At 39.5% G+C, this 17,066-nt stretch overlaps 1 protein-coding gene across 1 annotated transcript in view; it reads left to right on the top strand.

Moving 5' to 3' along the window:
* The window catches only part of WFDC8 (WAP four-disulfide core domain 8), a 30,508-nt gene that overhangs the window by 12,759 nt on the left and 683 nt on the right, over positions 1 to 17,066 (top strand). Inside the window, exons 6-7 of the mRNA XM_007538535.1 lie at positions 15,625 to 15,765; positions 16,313 to 16,373. Of these exons, the coding sequence (XP_007538597.1) occupies positions 15,625 to 15,765; positions 16,313 to 16,373 (202 nt within the window). The remainder of the gene's footprint in view (positions 1 to 15,624; positions 15,766 to 16,312; positions 16,374 to 17,066) is intronic.

Below are 17,066 nucleotides of genomic sequence, written 5' to 3'. Positions count from 1 at the left end.
TTTAAGAACTCCCATAAATTCTGATAGCTTGTTCCTTCATTTTCATTGGTAGCAAGGTAATTCTTAATTTACTTCTGATCTCTTTAATGACCCATGTATTGTTCGCAAGCATGTTGTTTAGTCTCCAGCCTTTGGGGCAATTTCTTTTCCATTTTTTTGGGTTAATTTCTAGTTTTATGCATTCATAGTCTGATAAAACACATTTTATAATTTTTTAATTGACTCTTTTCCCATTTATTTTTTATTTTTTATATTTATTTATATATTTATTCCCTTTTATTGCCCTTGTTTTATTGTTGTGGTTATTATTATTGTTGTCAAAGTTGTTGGATAGGACAGAGAGAAATGGAGAAAGGAGGGGAAGACAGAGAGGGGGAGAGAAACATAGACACTTGCAGACCTGCTTCATTACCTGTGAAGCGACTCCCTTGCAGGTGGGGAGCCAGGGCTCGAACCAGGATCCTTATGCCGGTCCTTGCACTTTGCGCCACCTGTGCTTAACCCGCTGCGCTACAGCTTGACTCCCAGAAAGACAGACACCTACAGACCTGATTCACTGCCTATGAAGCAATGCCCCTGTAGGTGGGGACCCAGGGGCTCGAACTGGAATCCTTAGCCAGTCCTTGCACCAAGTGCGCTTAACCCGCTGCACTACCGCCTGACTCCCCTGTCCATTTGTCTTTATCAGTCATTTTGTGTGGATAAGTTTCTGTGGTAAATTCCTGACTGATTTTTCTTATACTGTTGTATGCTTTACATTGGTTTGTTCTAGCCCTCCCCCGCCAAGAAAATTGGATGAGTCCAGTTAGTTTCGCGGGCCCGCTTGGCCCTGCCCTAGGAACCCTGCCAGAGTTCCAGAGTTGGAGAGTTGCAGAGTAAGGGAGAGTGCTAGTGCCGCCCCAAAGAGACAGCAGAGTTCTGTTTGGTGATTAGTTTGTCTTAGTTTATGAATCGTTGTTCCTGAATAAAGAAATACAGCTTTCCTGCCCAGCCGTATGTCTCTGGTCGTCTCTGTTACCCGCCCGTGAAGCTAGCCCAGCCGGCTAGAGCCTGCCAAATTTTAACAACATTATACTTTCTATAAATCTCTGTTTCCTGTTTTGTATTGTGGTTAGCTTAAGTGTAATAACTAACATTGTGTGTTTAGAAAAGTGTTTTTTAACTTGATTGTGATTAGCAAACATTTGATAGAACTCTTTTGTCCTTCAATTCCCTCCCCTATTTGCTTTGTTGTTCTTTCCTACTTTATTTTATTCCTGGTTATAGTCTATTGCTTTTCACACCACATAGAATATATATTCCTTTGCTGCATCCTTTTTTGTTCATCTCTGTTAAGAAATTCTTTTTTAAAAATTTTCATTTATTTATTTTTAATTTTTTATTTATAAAAAGGAAACATTGACAAAACCATAGGATAAGACTCCACACAATTCCCACTACCAGAACTCCATATACCATCCCTTCCCCTGATAGCTTTCATATTCTTTAACCTTCTGGGAGTATGGACCCAAGGTCATTGTGGGATGCAGAAGGTTGAAGGTCTGGCTTCTGTAATTGCTTCCCCACTGAACATGGACGTTGACAGATCGATCCATACTACCATCCTGTCTCTCTCTGTCCCTAGTGGGGAAGGGCTCTGGGGAAGCAGAGCTCCAAGGCACATTGGTGGGGTTGTCTGTCCGGGGAAGTCTGGTTACATTATGCTAGCATCTGGAACCTGGTGGCTGAAAAGAGAGTTAATATACAAAGTCAAACAAATTATTGGACAATTATGGACCTAAAGGCTGGAATAGTGCAGATGTAGCTTTGGGGGGGGTCCTCCATTTTGTAGATAGCTAGTAGGCATATTTTAGTTATATTTCAAAGGGTCTGTAGCTATACTAGTGTTTTTTTTTTTTTTTTTTTTTTGCCTGAGCCTGAAATCTGATATGCAGGTGAATCCTAATTATTGTCTGGGGAGATGATATCATGGCTGGGAAAAGGACCAGAAAGCTGGATCAGGGAAGAGAGTATCTCCCTAATATGGGAAAGTGGTATAAATATTACTGTAAACCCCACTGATTTGATGTGATCTGGGGCCCATATTCAGCTTAGGAGCCTATGTGACCGCTGCATCCCTGTAGATCTGAGCTCACATTCTGTGGTCATGAGTAGGAACATTCCATGCTGCCCCATGGAATGTTCCTCAGGTGTATCATAGAGTATGTTGTCCATCCTTCCTTCAGAGGATGGAACATTCTCTACCCTTGTTGATCTCAGTTGAGGGCAAGGTCCTATGGGAACCCCCAAAGGGGTCTATTTTGTTGTTCCTGATAGAGATGACCTGTTACAATAGAGAAAGGGATTTATTTGAGGTCTAGGTCCATCAAGTCTGTTTGGGAGACTCAGAGCTCCCTGATTAGGGCCCCAGCTGGTGGAATGGCCTGATAGTGACTAAAGGGTCATCGTTAAAGTATGCCAATCTCTGGCCCTTATTCAGCTTTTGCAGTCCTTGCTTTGATAAGGTTAGCTTTCGAGTGAGTGAGAGAACTGTAAAAGGAAGTAGGTGAGGAGGTCTAAGTCTAAGTATACACTATTTCATTATGAACTTTATACTGACTCACTGCAGACTATTGTGTACTTTTGCCTTTGGGGATATATTTTGCCCTAATTTATAGATATGTGTGAACATATGCTCTATCTTATGGGACTTGTCCTATGTCTAGATTTTGGGACTTTGTTAGGAAGTGAACCTCCTGGGATGGAATTAGAGAATCCTATGAAAGGAAAGGTCTCACCTGAGTGATTAGGGTGAAGTGTTGGCAATCCATGCCTTCTCTCCTCCTCCACCACTGGCCCCCAAATCCTCCCTCACCCTAGATTCCCAGGTGGAAAGCAGCTTTCTTGCAGAGCTCACACTTGGTGTTGTATCCAAGCTGCCATCTTGCCTCCACCCACCCCTCACTTTATGCTTTCTAAAACCTTCCTCTCCCTCATCTTTAAATCGAAAGAGTGGAGTAACTGTAACTTCTAGATTGGAAAGTCTTCTGCATGTGTGAGTCTACTTCTCAAGCCTTATACCTGAGCTTTAATTGCACTCAAAGTGTCTTTCACTCCCTGCAGTTGTGTTTGAAGTTTTTCTTTCATGCTTCCTAACTGGTTAGTGAATTATTGAAGTTCTTCATTAAAACTTTGTAATTTCTTAGAGAAGTCTGTTCTGAGCTCCTCTTTTGTGTTTCTTAAGTCCATAGTAAAGTGCTCTTTCAAGTCCTGAGTATGTTTCTCCATGCTCTGCTTACGTACTTGGTGAGTATTTATAATGAGCTTTCTGTAGTCTGACTCTGATAGTCTCTCTATATCTATAATTACTTGGAGTTCATCTGTTGTGTTTCTATCTGATGTATATGGCATCCTTAGTTGTTTGTTCCTATTTCTGTGCTCACACATTTATTGTGCTGGTTATTGCTGGCCATCAGGTGGTGCTATCGTTGTGATCTCTAGCCTTTTTGTTTATATATTGAACTGTGTAGGAGTTAGGAGCTGGGCTTGAGGGCTTTTTTTTTTTTTAATCTTCTGTGATTTTTGGGGTTGTATGTATATAATTACTCTGTGTGATTTTGATATGTAATCACGACTCAGAAAGTTGTTGCTGAGCTTAAGCTGTATTCATACAATGAGGACAAACTGCCATTGGCAGTTTGTTGCCACTAGATGCCTCAAATTACCTTTAAGTTTGGGTGACAGACTGAACTTCTTCTTTTTATATTATTTATTTATTTTCCCTTTTGTTGCCCTTGTTTTTTATTGTTGTTGTAGTTATTGTTGTTATTGATGTTGTCATTGTTAGCTATGACAGAGAGAAATGGAGAGAAGAGGGGAAGACAGAGAGAGGAAGAGAAAGATAGACACACCTGCAGACCTGTGAAGTGACTCCCCTGCAGGTGGGGAGCCGGGGGCTCGAACTGGTATCCTTATGCTTTCGTGCCATGTGCACTTAACCTGCTGCTCCACCACCTGACTCCCCAGCCTGAACTTCTTATGGTGATGAATGTTCCCTGCCTTTTTGGTGTGTCCTTGCCTGAAATTCAGAAGGCTATAACCCATCAGTTAAGGATTAAAATGTAGCAAGCTCTTTTCTCTCACCACCAGCTTGTAAAGGCAAAGTGGTATCACACTGTAATGTCCTAGTGTAAAATTTCTGTGCTTAGCACACACCCTTCTTGTCCCAGCCATGCTCGCCAGCTCCAAGCTGTGGCTGCAGATGTCTCAGTTGTAGTTGATGGCTTTGGTATGGTCTATCATTGTAGATATTTGTTGATTTGGAAGGGGGGATTATTTCTGCTCCCTGTTAATCTATGGCTATGCCTCCTGAAAGTCTCATTGATTTTATTTTGTTGCTATATATTTTGGTTATTAGCCTTTTGTCTGAATTATGATATGTAAAGTTCTTCTCCCATTCTATAAGGGGTATCTTTGTTTGATTGGTGGTTTCTTTTGTGGCACAGACTATTTTTTTATCCTTTCCTTTTTTTAAATTTCTTTATTGGTGAATTAATGTTTTACATTTGACAGTAAATACAATAGTTTTACATGCATAACATTTCCCAGTTTTCCATATAACAATACAACCCCCACTAGGTCCTCTGTTATCCTTTTTGTACCTGTATTTCCCCCCACACCCCTCAACTTGTTTACTTTGGTGCAACATTCCAATTCCAGTTCAGGTTCTACTTGTGTTTCCTCTTCTGATCTTGTTTTTCAATTTCGGTGCAAACTATTTTTAATTTGATGTAGTCCCACTGGTTTATTTTTGTTTTAGTCTTCCTTGCAATTGGATTTGTATCATTGAACATACCTATAAAATTTAGATGAAAAAGGGTTCTGCCAATATTTTCCTCTAAGTATTTGATATTTTATGGTCTAACATCCTTGACCCATTTGAAATTTACTTTTGTGTGTGATGAAATGTTCAGTTTCATTCTTCTGCATGTTTCAACTCAATTTTTTTCTTGACACCATTTGTTGAAGAGATTCTCCTTTCTTCATATAATAGTTTGGGCCACCTTGTCAAAAATTACATATCCCTATGTAATTACATATCCCTATGTGTGGGGACTTATTTCTGGCCTTTCAGTTCTGTTCAACTGGTCAGTATGTGTATTATTTCTTTCAATACCAGGTCATTTTGATTACAATAGTCATGTAGTTTGAGATGTGGGAGTGTGATGTTTCCAGTTTTGTTCTTTTTTCCCAAGATTGTTTTGGCAGTTCTAGGTTTCATCTGGTTCTGGATAAAATTCTGTAGGTTTTGTTCTATTCTCTTAGAAAAATTGGTAGGACTTTGATGGAAATATGGCTCTGGGTAGAATATTCACTTTGATGATGTTAATTTATGGACATGTGATATCTTTCCACTTCTTTGTATCTTTTTCCATTTCCTTGAATATTGACTAATAGTTTTCAGTATACAAGTCTTTCATTTCTTTTGTTAGGTTTACTCACTAGATTTTTATTAATTTAGTGAGTGGGACTGATTCCTGGATCTCTTATTCTCCTGACTTACTGTTTGCATAAAGTAATGCCAATGAATTATGTTAATTTTGTTAATTATGTTAATTATGTAGTCTTATACCTTATTACATTGCCTGATAATTTCCAGGAGCTTTCTGGTAGATTCTTTAGTTTTTTCTATGTATACTACCATATTATCTTCAAATACTGAAAATTTGACTTCTTCCCTTCCAGTCTGTACCCCTTTATCTCACTGCTCTTGCTTGATTGCTATGTCAAGAACTTCTAATACTATGTTGAAGAATAATGGTGATACTGGACAGCTGTGTCTAGTACCTGATATGAGTAGGAATGCTTTCAGCTTCTTCCCATTGAGTATTATGTTGGCTGTAGGTCTGCTGTATACGGAATCCATTACAGTAAGGAATTTTTTTAAAATTTTTATTTATTTATTTATTTATTTTAAGGAATTTTCCATCTATTCCCATTTTTTTAGTGTTTTGAACATGAAGGGATGTTAGATTTTGTCAAAGTCTTTCTCTGCATCTATTGAGATAGTAATGTGGTTTTTGGTTTTTCTTTTATAGATGCAAAGATGGATCACATTGATTGATTTATGTATATATGTATATTTATGTATATATGTATATTTATATATACATAAATTGAACCAACCTTGCATCCCTGAAATAAATCTCACTTGGTTGTGATAAACAATCTTTCTTTACAAAAAAATTTTTGGTATCTTTATTTATTTATTGGATAGAGATAGCCAGAAATTGAGAGGGAAGGTGCTGGGGGCCAGCCCCAGCAGGTTATTAGGGTAACCTGCATCAACAAAGAATGAGGAAGAATGAGAGATGAGTGAGTTGACTCAAGCAGACATCTCTGTTACACTTAAGCAGAACTTTCATTTTTATAATCTCAAAAGGTTTAGCTCATTAAAACAAAAATCACCAAGGCTTTGATTATTAATACAGAAATCACCAAGGCCTTGGTTACTAGTACATAAATCACCAAGGCTTTGATTTTTAAAACAAAAATCACCAAATAAGAACAGCACAGGTAGGGAACACCTCCTGCTTTGTGGAACATTCACATTCCAGAGGCACTTTTCTCCCTAAGGATCATATCACAGTTGTGCATCCCGTGAGTACCCATTCATTGGGGAAACTGACGATCCTTCCTAGCCGACTGAATCCACATGGATCCCAGTCACTTTCAAAGCCAGCAACAAGCAGCTCCTGTCAGCTTTCAACCTGATGCTGTTGACTGGCTATGGAAGAAGGGCAAACGCTAGAAGAAGAAGAATATCACAGTTTCTATGTTTTTTGTTATTCCTGTACTTGTGTGCTAGGTGGATGTCCTATTGATTAAGATTAATATTCTACCTGTATGTTTATGCCATTCTCTTGCCCCTATGCATCAGAAGCCATGGTTCATAGAAAGTTTAAGCTTGTTATGTTTCTAGGGGCCTTAAACAAATTGAACAGCCCATTTTTCATTAAATCTGTTCCATTGTTTGATCAAGGAGTTTTGTTTTGTTCCATACTGAGAAGGCACCAAGGTGGTGCTGACCTGGCCAGCCTCTCCATAAAGTTAAGCTCTCTAACTGGAATCCATCTTCTGTGTATGTTCACTATGTGACCAGGGTTCTCATGTACTATTCCTGCACAAGAAAGTGGGAGCAAAGTGGTGGGTGGTAGATTAAAAGGCCCATTGTATTTAGGCAGGTTCCATAACTTTCCATTAATTAATTATGCTATGTAAGGTGGCCCCTCCACTGTGGGAAACATCAATCTTTCCCTACATTTTAGTGGGAATACTAAAGGAAGTGATGTAGATAAAGAGGAAACATTTTTTCCTATTGGAGCCTCCTAAAAAATTCTGCATTACTGATACTGCTTGTTCCATTATAATCAGTCTTACAGAGTGCAGTGCAGGTTTTGCCATTACTTTTGTTATTGGTCAGGCTCTGAGCTTAGCCATAGATAAATATTATTAAGACCACACAGAGCTTAGTTCCAAGCCCTATACATGACAAAAGGAAAGATGGTTTCAGTTTGGCCTGGAGACTCCAGCCATACTAAACTCCCTATGAAGCTGGTACTGTGTCAAGCAGCTTGCATGGCGGCACCTGTGCCAGGAAGGGGAAAAATAGAGAGGGAGAGAGGCAGAGAGACAACCGCAACCCTATTTCACCACTTGTAAAACTTTCCCACTGCAGGTGGGGACCAGGGGCTTGAACCCAGGCCCTTGAGCACAGTCTTGTGTATGCTGAACCAGGAGCACCACCACCTGGCCCTTCAATCCTTTTAATACACTGCTGTATCTGGCTGGCTATATTTTGTTGAGTATTTTAGCATCTATGTTCATCTGAGTTATTGGTCTGTAGTCTTCTTGTTGTGTCCCTATCTGCTTTTGGTATCTGGGTGATGCTGGCTTCATAGAAGGTGGAAGGGAGTATTCATGTGCCTTCAATCTTTTGGAAGAGCTTAAAAGTAGAGGTATTAACTCTCCCTTTAAGTATCTGTAGAATTCATTTGTAAAACCATCTATGCCTGGACTTTTATTGTTGAAAAGTTTCTTGAAAAATTGTATCAACTTCTTTGGCTGTTATTGAACTGTTTATGTTTTGTAGTTCCTCCTGGTTCAGCTTTGGAAGGTATATGTTTCTAAGAACTATTCCATTTCTTTCAGATTCTCTAGCTTGATGACATATAGTTTGTTCATAGAACTTGGCATGATACTTCAGATTTCTGTGGTGTCTGTTGTGATATCTCCCCCGCCCCTTTTTGTTTTACAATTCTATTTATTATTTATTTGTTTATTTTAAAATATTTGTTTATTTATTCACTTTTGTTGCCCTTGTTGTTTTTTGTTGTTGTAGTTATTATTGATGTTGTTGTTGGATAGGACAGAGAGAAATGGAGAGAGGGAGAAAGACAGACACCTGCAGACCTGCTTCACCACTTGTGAAGTGACTCCCCTGCAGGTGGGGAGCTGGAGTCTTGAATCAAGATTCCTACGCCAGTCCTTGAGCTTTGCGCCACCTGCGCTTAACCCACAGTGCTACCGCCCAGCTTCCACAATTCTATTTATTTGAGTTGTTTCCTTCTTTTGTGTGTGTGAGTCTGTACAATTGTGTTGTTAAGTTTTTATAAAATGTCACAAAAGACATGCAGATTTGACATGGTGGTTGTCTAGTAGTGAGGAATAAAATAAAGCTAACAATAAATATGGTTACCATTGATCTCAGCAGCCCATAATTTACAAGGGGTCATTTAAAATTTTGACTTCAAATCTGTAGAAAGCTTTAATAGTATATCCCATCAGTACCTTTTATAGACAAGTGTACAGAGTGAGAAAATTGCTAAGGATTCATGATGAATCAGAAGTAGAGTGGAGGGATTCAACTTCCAGAGGCAGAGCTACAAGCAGTAGATTGCTTTCTCTCCTCTCCTCTCCTCTCCTTTCCCGGATCAACTAGGAATACCAAAGGAGACCACCTGGACCGAAACAAGACAGGACTAGAATGACCACAGGAACCCAGTAAATCACCCGTGAGTACAAACACGTGTGGCTGGTGACAGAGAGGAGAGAGGAGCCTAAGGAGAGATTAAGTGACTGCTAACAGTTCAGCAGTTTATCAGTTGAGACACCACGTCCAGTCTGCTTCACCAACAAGGGGACAGCTTAAGGGAGGAGAGGACTCCCCAGAGACTCACTAAGTGCAACTCTGAGTCTCCATTGCTACTACCCTCAGAATCTGGAGCAGCAACAGGGAGGGACACCAGGGGACAGAGATCTAACCAGGAAACTCAGGATAAGACCTATACCTCAGTGGCATAGCTGAGGGGCTGTGAAAGTCTCTTTGCATAACCACTGGATTATCTCTGCCACACCCTGCTTTATCTCTTGGTCAGGAGTCAGTGATTAAGCTAAGAAGGATTAATAGTTTAAAAGCCCTCAGGCTCCCATAGCCTAAAAGGAAGAAAAAAAAAGGCTTTTAAACCACTGAGCTCCAACTCAGAGATTGCAACAACTGTTAACTTCCACCACTGTGAACCCTTTAATTAACTTACTTAGACACAAGTCAATCCAGGCAACAGTGATCAATAATTTGAAAAGTACTGATAAAGGGAACTCATAACATATTATATAAAATGGTTAAAACAACAAGAAAAAATATTGGAGAATCGAACCAGGACAAGAGTCCAGCTAAAAGTCCTTCAGAGGGTGAAGCACAAAATAACAAGTTCAACATCCAAACATTAGCTAAGGAAATAATAACAGGAGTGAGTAAAGAATTTGAAAAAAATGTAATCAGAAATACAGGAACAACAAATGAGAATATGGAAGAAAATACTAATTATCTCATGGTTATTAGAGAGCTGAAAGCTGAAATCGCTGAGCTAAGAAAGCTGAACAAGCTAAAACAGTATCAGAGCAGGGCAACAAAATAGATGAACTCCAGAAAACAGTAGAGGGCAGAGAGAATAGAATCAATGAGGCTGAAGACAGAATTAGCAAGTTTGAGGATGAATTAGAGACAACTAAAAAAGAAGTAAGAGATCTCAAAAAGAGATTAAGAGATGCTGAAAACAACAACAGAGTCCTATGGGATGACTTCAAAAGAAACAATATACGCATTATTGGCATACTAGAGGAAGAAAGAGAAGGGGAGGAAGAAAGCATTTTTCCAGGCCATAATAGCTGAAAACTTCCCTAGTCTAGACAACATCAAAGGCATAAAGATTCAAGAAGCTCAGAGGGTCCCAAACAGAATTAACCCAGACCTAAAGACACCAAGACATGTCATACATAGAATGGAAAGGAATAAGGATAAAGAAAGGATCCTGAAGGCTGCAAGAGAAAAACAAAGAGTCACCTACAAAGGAAAACCCATAAGATTAGCAGCAGACTTCTCCATACAAACACTACAGGCCAGAAGAGAATGACAAGATATCTATCCAGTGCTCAATGAGAAAGGCTTTCAGCCAAGAATACTATATCCCGCTAGACTGTCATTCAGACTAGATGGAGGCATCAAAACCTTCTCAGACAAGCAACAGTTGAAGGAATCAACTATCACCAAGCCTGCCCTGAAAGAAGTTCTGACAGGTCTCCTATAAACAACCAGACCACCACAAATAGGACATATATCAGAACACTCTAAAACTCTACAAGAATGGCGTTAAAATATCTTCAATCTTTGATATCAATAAATGTCAATGGCCTGAATTCACCTATTAAAAGACACAGAGTAGGAAGATGGATCAGAAAACACAACCCAACAATATGCTGTCTACAGTAAACCCACATAGCTCAAGAAGACAAACACAGACTTAAAGTGAAAGGATGGAAAACTATCATACAAGCCAATGGCCCACAAAAAAGGGCAGGAACAGCTATTCTCATATCTGACATGATAGACTTTAAAATAGATAAGATTAAAAAAGATAGGAATGGACACTACTTAATGCTCAGAGGATCAGTCAATCAAGAGGACTTAACAATTATTAACATCTATGCACCCAATGAGAAGCCATCTAAATACATCAAACTTCTACTGAAAGAGCTACAGCAATATATTAACAGTAACACAGTCATAGTAGGGGACTTCAACACCCCACTATCTCAACTTGACAGATCATCCAGGTAGAAAATCAATAAAGACATAAGGGAGCTAAATGAAGAGATAGATAAACTAGAACTATTGGACATTTTCAGAGTCATTCATCCCAAGAAACTGGAATACACCTCTTACTCAAGTCCACATGGGTTATTCTCAAGGATAGACCATATGTTAGGCCACAAAGACAGCATCAGCCAATTCAAGAGCATTGAAATCTTCCCAAGCATCTTCTCAGACCACAGTGGAATTAAACTAACACTTAATAATCAACAAAAGATTAGTAACAGTGCCAAAATGTGGAAGCTCAACAGTATACTTCTTAACAACTTCTGGGTCAAAGAGGAAATCAAGGAAGAAATCAAAATGTTTCGAGAGTTCAATAAAAATGAAGACACAAGCTATCAAAATATTTGGGACACAGCTAAAGCAGTCCTAAGAGGGAAGTTCATAGCTATACAAGCACACATTAAAAAGCACAAATACACAGCCTGAATGAAACTGAATACGGTGGTATTTCACCAAATACAAAAGTAAATTCCAAGTGGATCAAGGACTTGGATGTTAGATCACAAACTATCAAATACTTAGAGGAAAATATTGGCAGAACTCTTTTCCGCATAAATTTTAAAGATATTTTCAATGAAACGAATCCAATTACAAGGAAGACTAAGGCAAGTATAAACCTATGGGACTACATCAAATTAAAAAGCTTCTTCACAGCAAAAGAAACCACAACCCAAACCAAGAGACCCCTCACAGAATGGGAGAAGATCTTTACATGCCATACATCAGATAAGAGTTTAATAACCAACATATATAAAGAGCTTGCCAGACTTAACAACAAGACAACAAATAACCCCATCCAAAAATGGGGGGAGGACTTGGACAGAATATTCACCACAGAAGAGATCCAAAAGGCCAAGAAACACATGAAAAAATGCTCCAAGTCTCTGATTGTCAGAGAAATGCAAATCAAGACAACAATGAGATATCACTTCAGTCCTGTGAGAATGTCATACATCAGAAAAGGTAACAGCAGCAAATGCTGCAGAGGGTGTGGGGTCAAAGGAACCCTCCTGCACTGCTGGTGGGACTGTCAATGGGTCCAACCTCTGTGGAGAACAGTCTGGAGAACTCTCAGAAGGCTAGAAATGGACCTACCCTATGACCCTGCAATTCCTCTCCATGGGATATGTCCTAAGGAACCCAACACATCCATCCAAAAAGATCTGTGTACACATATGTTCTTGGCAGCACAATTTGTAATAGCCAAAACCTGGAGGCAACCCAGGTGTCTAACAACAGATGAGTGGCTGAGCAATTTGTGGTCTATATACACAATGGAATACTACTCAGCTGTAAAAAATGGTGACTTCACCGTTTTCAGCTGATCTGGGATGGATGGACCTTGAAAAAATCATGTTGAGTGAAATAAGTCAGAAACAGAAGGATGAATATGGGATGATCTCACTCTCAGGCAGAAGTTGAAAAACAAGATCAGAAAAGAAACACAAGTAGAACCTGAAATGGAATTGGTGTATTGCACCAAAGTAAAAGACTCTGGGGTTGGTGGGTGGGGAGAATACAGGTCCATGAAGGATGATAAATGACATAGTGGGGGTTATATTGTTAAGTGGGAAACTGGGGATTGTTATGCATGTACAAACTATTATATTTACTGTTGAATATAAAACATTAATTCCCCAATAAAGAAATAAATTTTTAAAAAAGTAGAGTGTGAATTTTAATTTCTTTTTTTTAATTTTTATTATTTTTTAATTTTTTGTTTAAGAAAGTATTAATTAACAAAACCATAGGGTAGGAGGGGTACAATTCCACACAATTCCCACCACCCATTCTCCATATCCCACACCCTCCCCTGATAGTTTTCCCATTCTCTATCCCTCTGGGAGCATGGACCCAGAGTCATTGTGGGTTGCAGAACATAGAAGGCCTGGCTTCTGTAATTGCTTCCCCGCTGAACATGGGCGTTGACTGGTCAGTCCATACTCCCAGTCTGCCTCTCTCTTTCCCTAGTAGGGTGTGTCTCTGGGGAAGCTGAGCTCCAGGACACATTGGTGGGGTCTTCAGTCCAGGGAAGCCTGGCCAGCATCCTGATGACATCTATAACCTGGTGACTGAAAAGAGAGTTAACATACGAAGCCAAACAAGTTGTTGAGCAATCATGGACCCAAAGCTTAGAATAGTGGAGAGGAAGTGTTAGGGGGATACTCACTGCAAACTCTAGTGCACTTCTGCTTTCAGGTATATATTTTGCAGTAGTTTACGGATACGTGTGAACATATGCTCTCTCTCTCACAGAAACTGGTGTCTATCTAGGTTTTGGGACTTTGTTAGAAAGTGATCCACCTGAGATGGAATTAGAGTATACTATTTAAGGAAAGGTCTCACCCGAGTAATGAAGCTGAAGGGTTGTCATTCCACACGTGTAGTCTCTGGACACAGTCTGAGGTGAAGCATGTTGAGGTGGCAATCGTTGTGTTGGTTAGGTTGTGATCGACAGATGCAATATTATTTGATATGGATTGGGAGAGGCATGCAGGAAAGTGGGCCCTATCCAATGGTTCCAGAACTGGGGGAAGTAGAGGCTTTATAGTCTCCACTATAAAGGAGGTTCCTGCTGTCTTAGGGTTCAAAAAGACAATCGATAGTTAATGTTATCATCACAATATTTGGTAATTGGGTTAACTTTGAAAAGTCCCTTTGTTAGGGTTTGCTGTACAGTACCTAGTATCTTGTATATATCTGTGCTATTGGTTGCTTCTGATCTGCTTGGTCTAGGCTTTTGAGAGAGTCTGCATATCAATTACATAGCCTATATATTGAAAAGATTCAGTTTGTGTCTTGAAAAACTTCGAGACATACAATAAATTTTCCCCCTCTCGTATTAATTAACTAGTGATTTATATGACTACATTTTACTAGGAGTTCACATAAACACCATTCCCACCACCAAAAGACTGTGACCCATCCCTCCCACCCACTCCCACCCCCCACTGCCCCAGGAAGCTGCATGTCCACCCCTCACAACAGGGTTTTTACTTTGGTGCCCTACTTACAATTTGGTCAGGTCCTGCTTTTAGTTTCCCTTTCAGATCTTCTTACTCAACTTCTGTTGATGAGTGGGATCATCCCATACTCATCTTTATCTTGGCCTAGTGAACCTGAATGGCTAAAACAATCCTGTGGCCTGACTAATGAAACTAGGAACACAAACTTCTTTTATGTGAAGCTAATAAGGAATCTTTAAACTATGAGCAAGTCCTTGGCCCTTTCAGGAGCCAGGAGGAATAAGAGACTAGAGATATGGAGCTGAGCTGGCTTGTTAGGAAATTTAGATTTGGGAAAAAAGCAAGTTTAACAGTTACTTTGGGAGTCAAGGGTAATAGTCTGTGGCTGACTTGAGGAAGAATAAAGAAGAATCCTACCTCCTGATGTCATAGAATTTGCAATCATATGAAGACGAAACATACATTAAAATTCTGAAGAATTAATTTAAATACCATCTATGTCTTAGTGACCCACAGTGTTTCATCTCAAGTCCAGCTTACCTACTACATATCTCTATCTGATCTCAAAAACATTTTATGCTTAACTCCTTTGAAACTGAACCCTTTATCCTTTGCTTTCCCATCTCAGATCTGTTCCATCCACAGTTGTCCCTATCTTGATGGAAAAACTTCTAAATCAGCCTTGATACCTCTTTCTCTCTGTTTAAAAAATATTTTTATTTATTTATTTATTATTGGATAGAGACAACGATAAATTGAGAGGATGAAATTGAGAGATAGAAAGGGAGAGAGACAGAGAGACATATCCACCCTGGCTTCACCACTCTTAAAGCTTTCCTTCTGCAGGCAGGGACCAGGGGCTTGAACCTGGGTCCTTGTGCATTGTAATGTGAGCATTTAACCAGGACACCTCTTTTTCTAAATCTGTTAAGTTAGGAAACAATTTCAACTCTAATTTGAAAATAGATCCAATGTCTGACCATTTCTTACCATGCCTACAGCTGTTACTATGTCCTGAATTGCTATTTCTTACCTGGATTGTGGTACATAGAATAGATTCTTTCTGCTTTCACTCTTTCCATATTATAGATTATTATCAAGGTGGTAGCCAAATAAATCTTTCAAAATGTGAGTCAGATTATAGCACTTCTTATTCAAAATAAATCCAAATCCCCAAAAATGACACACATTAATGTAGATCTTCTTACAATTAGTCTTATTTTATAGAGAAGGAAATGGAAGTTATTCTTTAAGTGGCAAGACTGAGATCTTATCTTGGGTCTCCGAACATCAAGTTCAACTCTTTCTCTACTATATTCCATGTAATGCTATGATATGTCATGCCTCCATAGCCTACTAGAGGTGAGACAAGCCACAAAAATAGATATAGTTCTGAATAGGGTAGCTATTTGAAAGTTAGTGGGAACAGGGTTTGAAAAAGAATTATATATATTCTTGTTTCAGTCAAGAAAGGACAATGCCCACATTTCCCTTTCAAGAACCGTATGGAATGTACATCTTCATGTAAGAGTGACATAGATTGTCCAGAAAATGAAAAGTGTTGTGAGTCCATTTGTGGCTTTTCTTGTTCCTTCGCTCGGATAGGTAAGAACTGAGGATATATCTTCCAAAGTCTACTGGGAATATGGTAAGGATGCCATGCTAGCCCATGGAATGGGGGGTGGGGGTGGGGGATGCTCCTTAGGTTGATTTAGAAGTTTCTCTCTCTCTCTTTATTTATTTATTTTTTAATTTGATATGACAGAGAGAAATTGAGAGGGGAGGAGAGACATAGAGGGTAAGAGAAAGAGAGACAGTAGCAGCATTGCTTTACTGCTTGTGAGCCTTCTTTCCTGTAGGTGGGGACCAGGGGCTTGAGCCTGTGTTCTTGTGCATAGTAATGTGTGTGCTCAACAGGGTGTGCCACTACCCAGCCTCTTTTATAGGTCTCTTTGAAACCTTTCCTCTTTTAATGTAATGTCAAACTACTGTTCTTGTTTTTCCATTCTGCTCTTGGGAGATAATTTGGCTATTCTGCAAGGTCATCATGTAGGCCTAACCCCTCTATAAAAACATTTATTTTGAGTCTCACTCTTTAATGACATACCTGGTGACAATATTTGCTTATTCATATAAAACATTTGACCATCAGGTACTTTTCTAAGAAGCTCTTATTTGCACATAACTGTAGAGTATGTGCACCACACTCACAGGTATTGTGGAGGGGGTGCGGGGCAGTTTTGTACCTGGTTAAGTGCACATATCACCATGCAGGGGGGAATGCTTCCTGAGTAGTGAAGCAGGTCTGCAGGGGGTCTGTCTTCCTCTCCCCTTTACATCTCCCCTCCCCTCTCTCAATTTCTCTCTGTCTTGTCAAATAAAAATAGAGAAAACAATGGCCTCGAGGAGTGGTGGATTCTCAATCCTCAGCGATAACCCTAGTGGCAAAAAAGGAAAGAAAGAAAAAAAGAAAGAAAGAAAGAAAGAAAGAAAGAAAGAAAGAAAGAAAGAAAGAAAGAAAGAAAGAGAAGGAAAGTCCTGTGGAGGTAAAGAGCACCACATCTACTCAATATGGTGTGCTGAGGAAGTGATTGGCATAAAAAAATTATTGAGGGGAACCGGGCGGTAGCACAGCAGGTTAAGCGCAGGTGACGCAAAACAAAAGGACCAGCTTAAAGATCCTGGTTTGAGCCCCTGGCACCCAACCTGCAGGGGAGTTACTTCACAAGCAGTGAAGCATGTCTGCAGGTGTCTATCTTTCTCTCCCTCTCTCTGTCTTCCCCCCCCTCTCTTTCCATTTCTCTCTGTCCTATCCAACAACAATGACAGCAATCACTATAACAATTAAACAAGGGCAACAAAAGGGAATAAATAAATTAAATAAATATTTTAAAATTTTTGAGTAA

Source organism: Erinaceus europaeus, chromosome 1 (genome assembly GCF_950295315.1).
Source record: "Erinaceus europaeus chromosome 1, mEriEur2.1, whole genome shotgun sequence".
In the NCBI taxonomy this organism is placed as follows: domain Eukaryota; kingdom Metazoa; phylum Chordata; class Mammalia; order Eulipotyphla; family Erinaceidae; genus Erinaceus; species Erinaceus europaeus.
The sequence above is the reverse complement of the archived record's forward strand: the minus strand, read 5'-3'. Positions and strand labels throughout refer to the sequence as shown.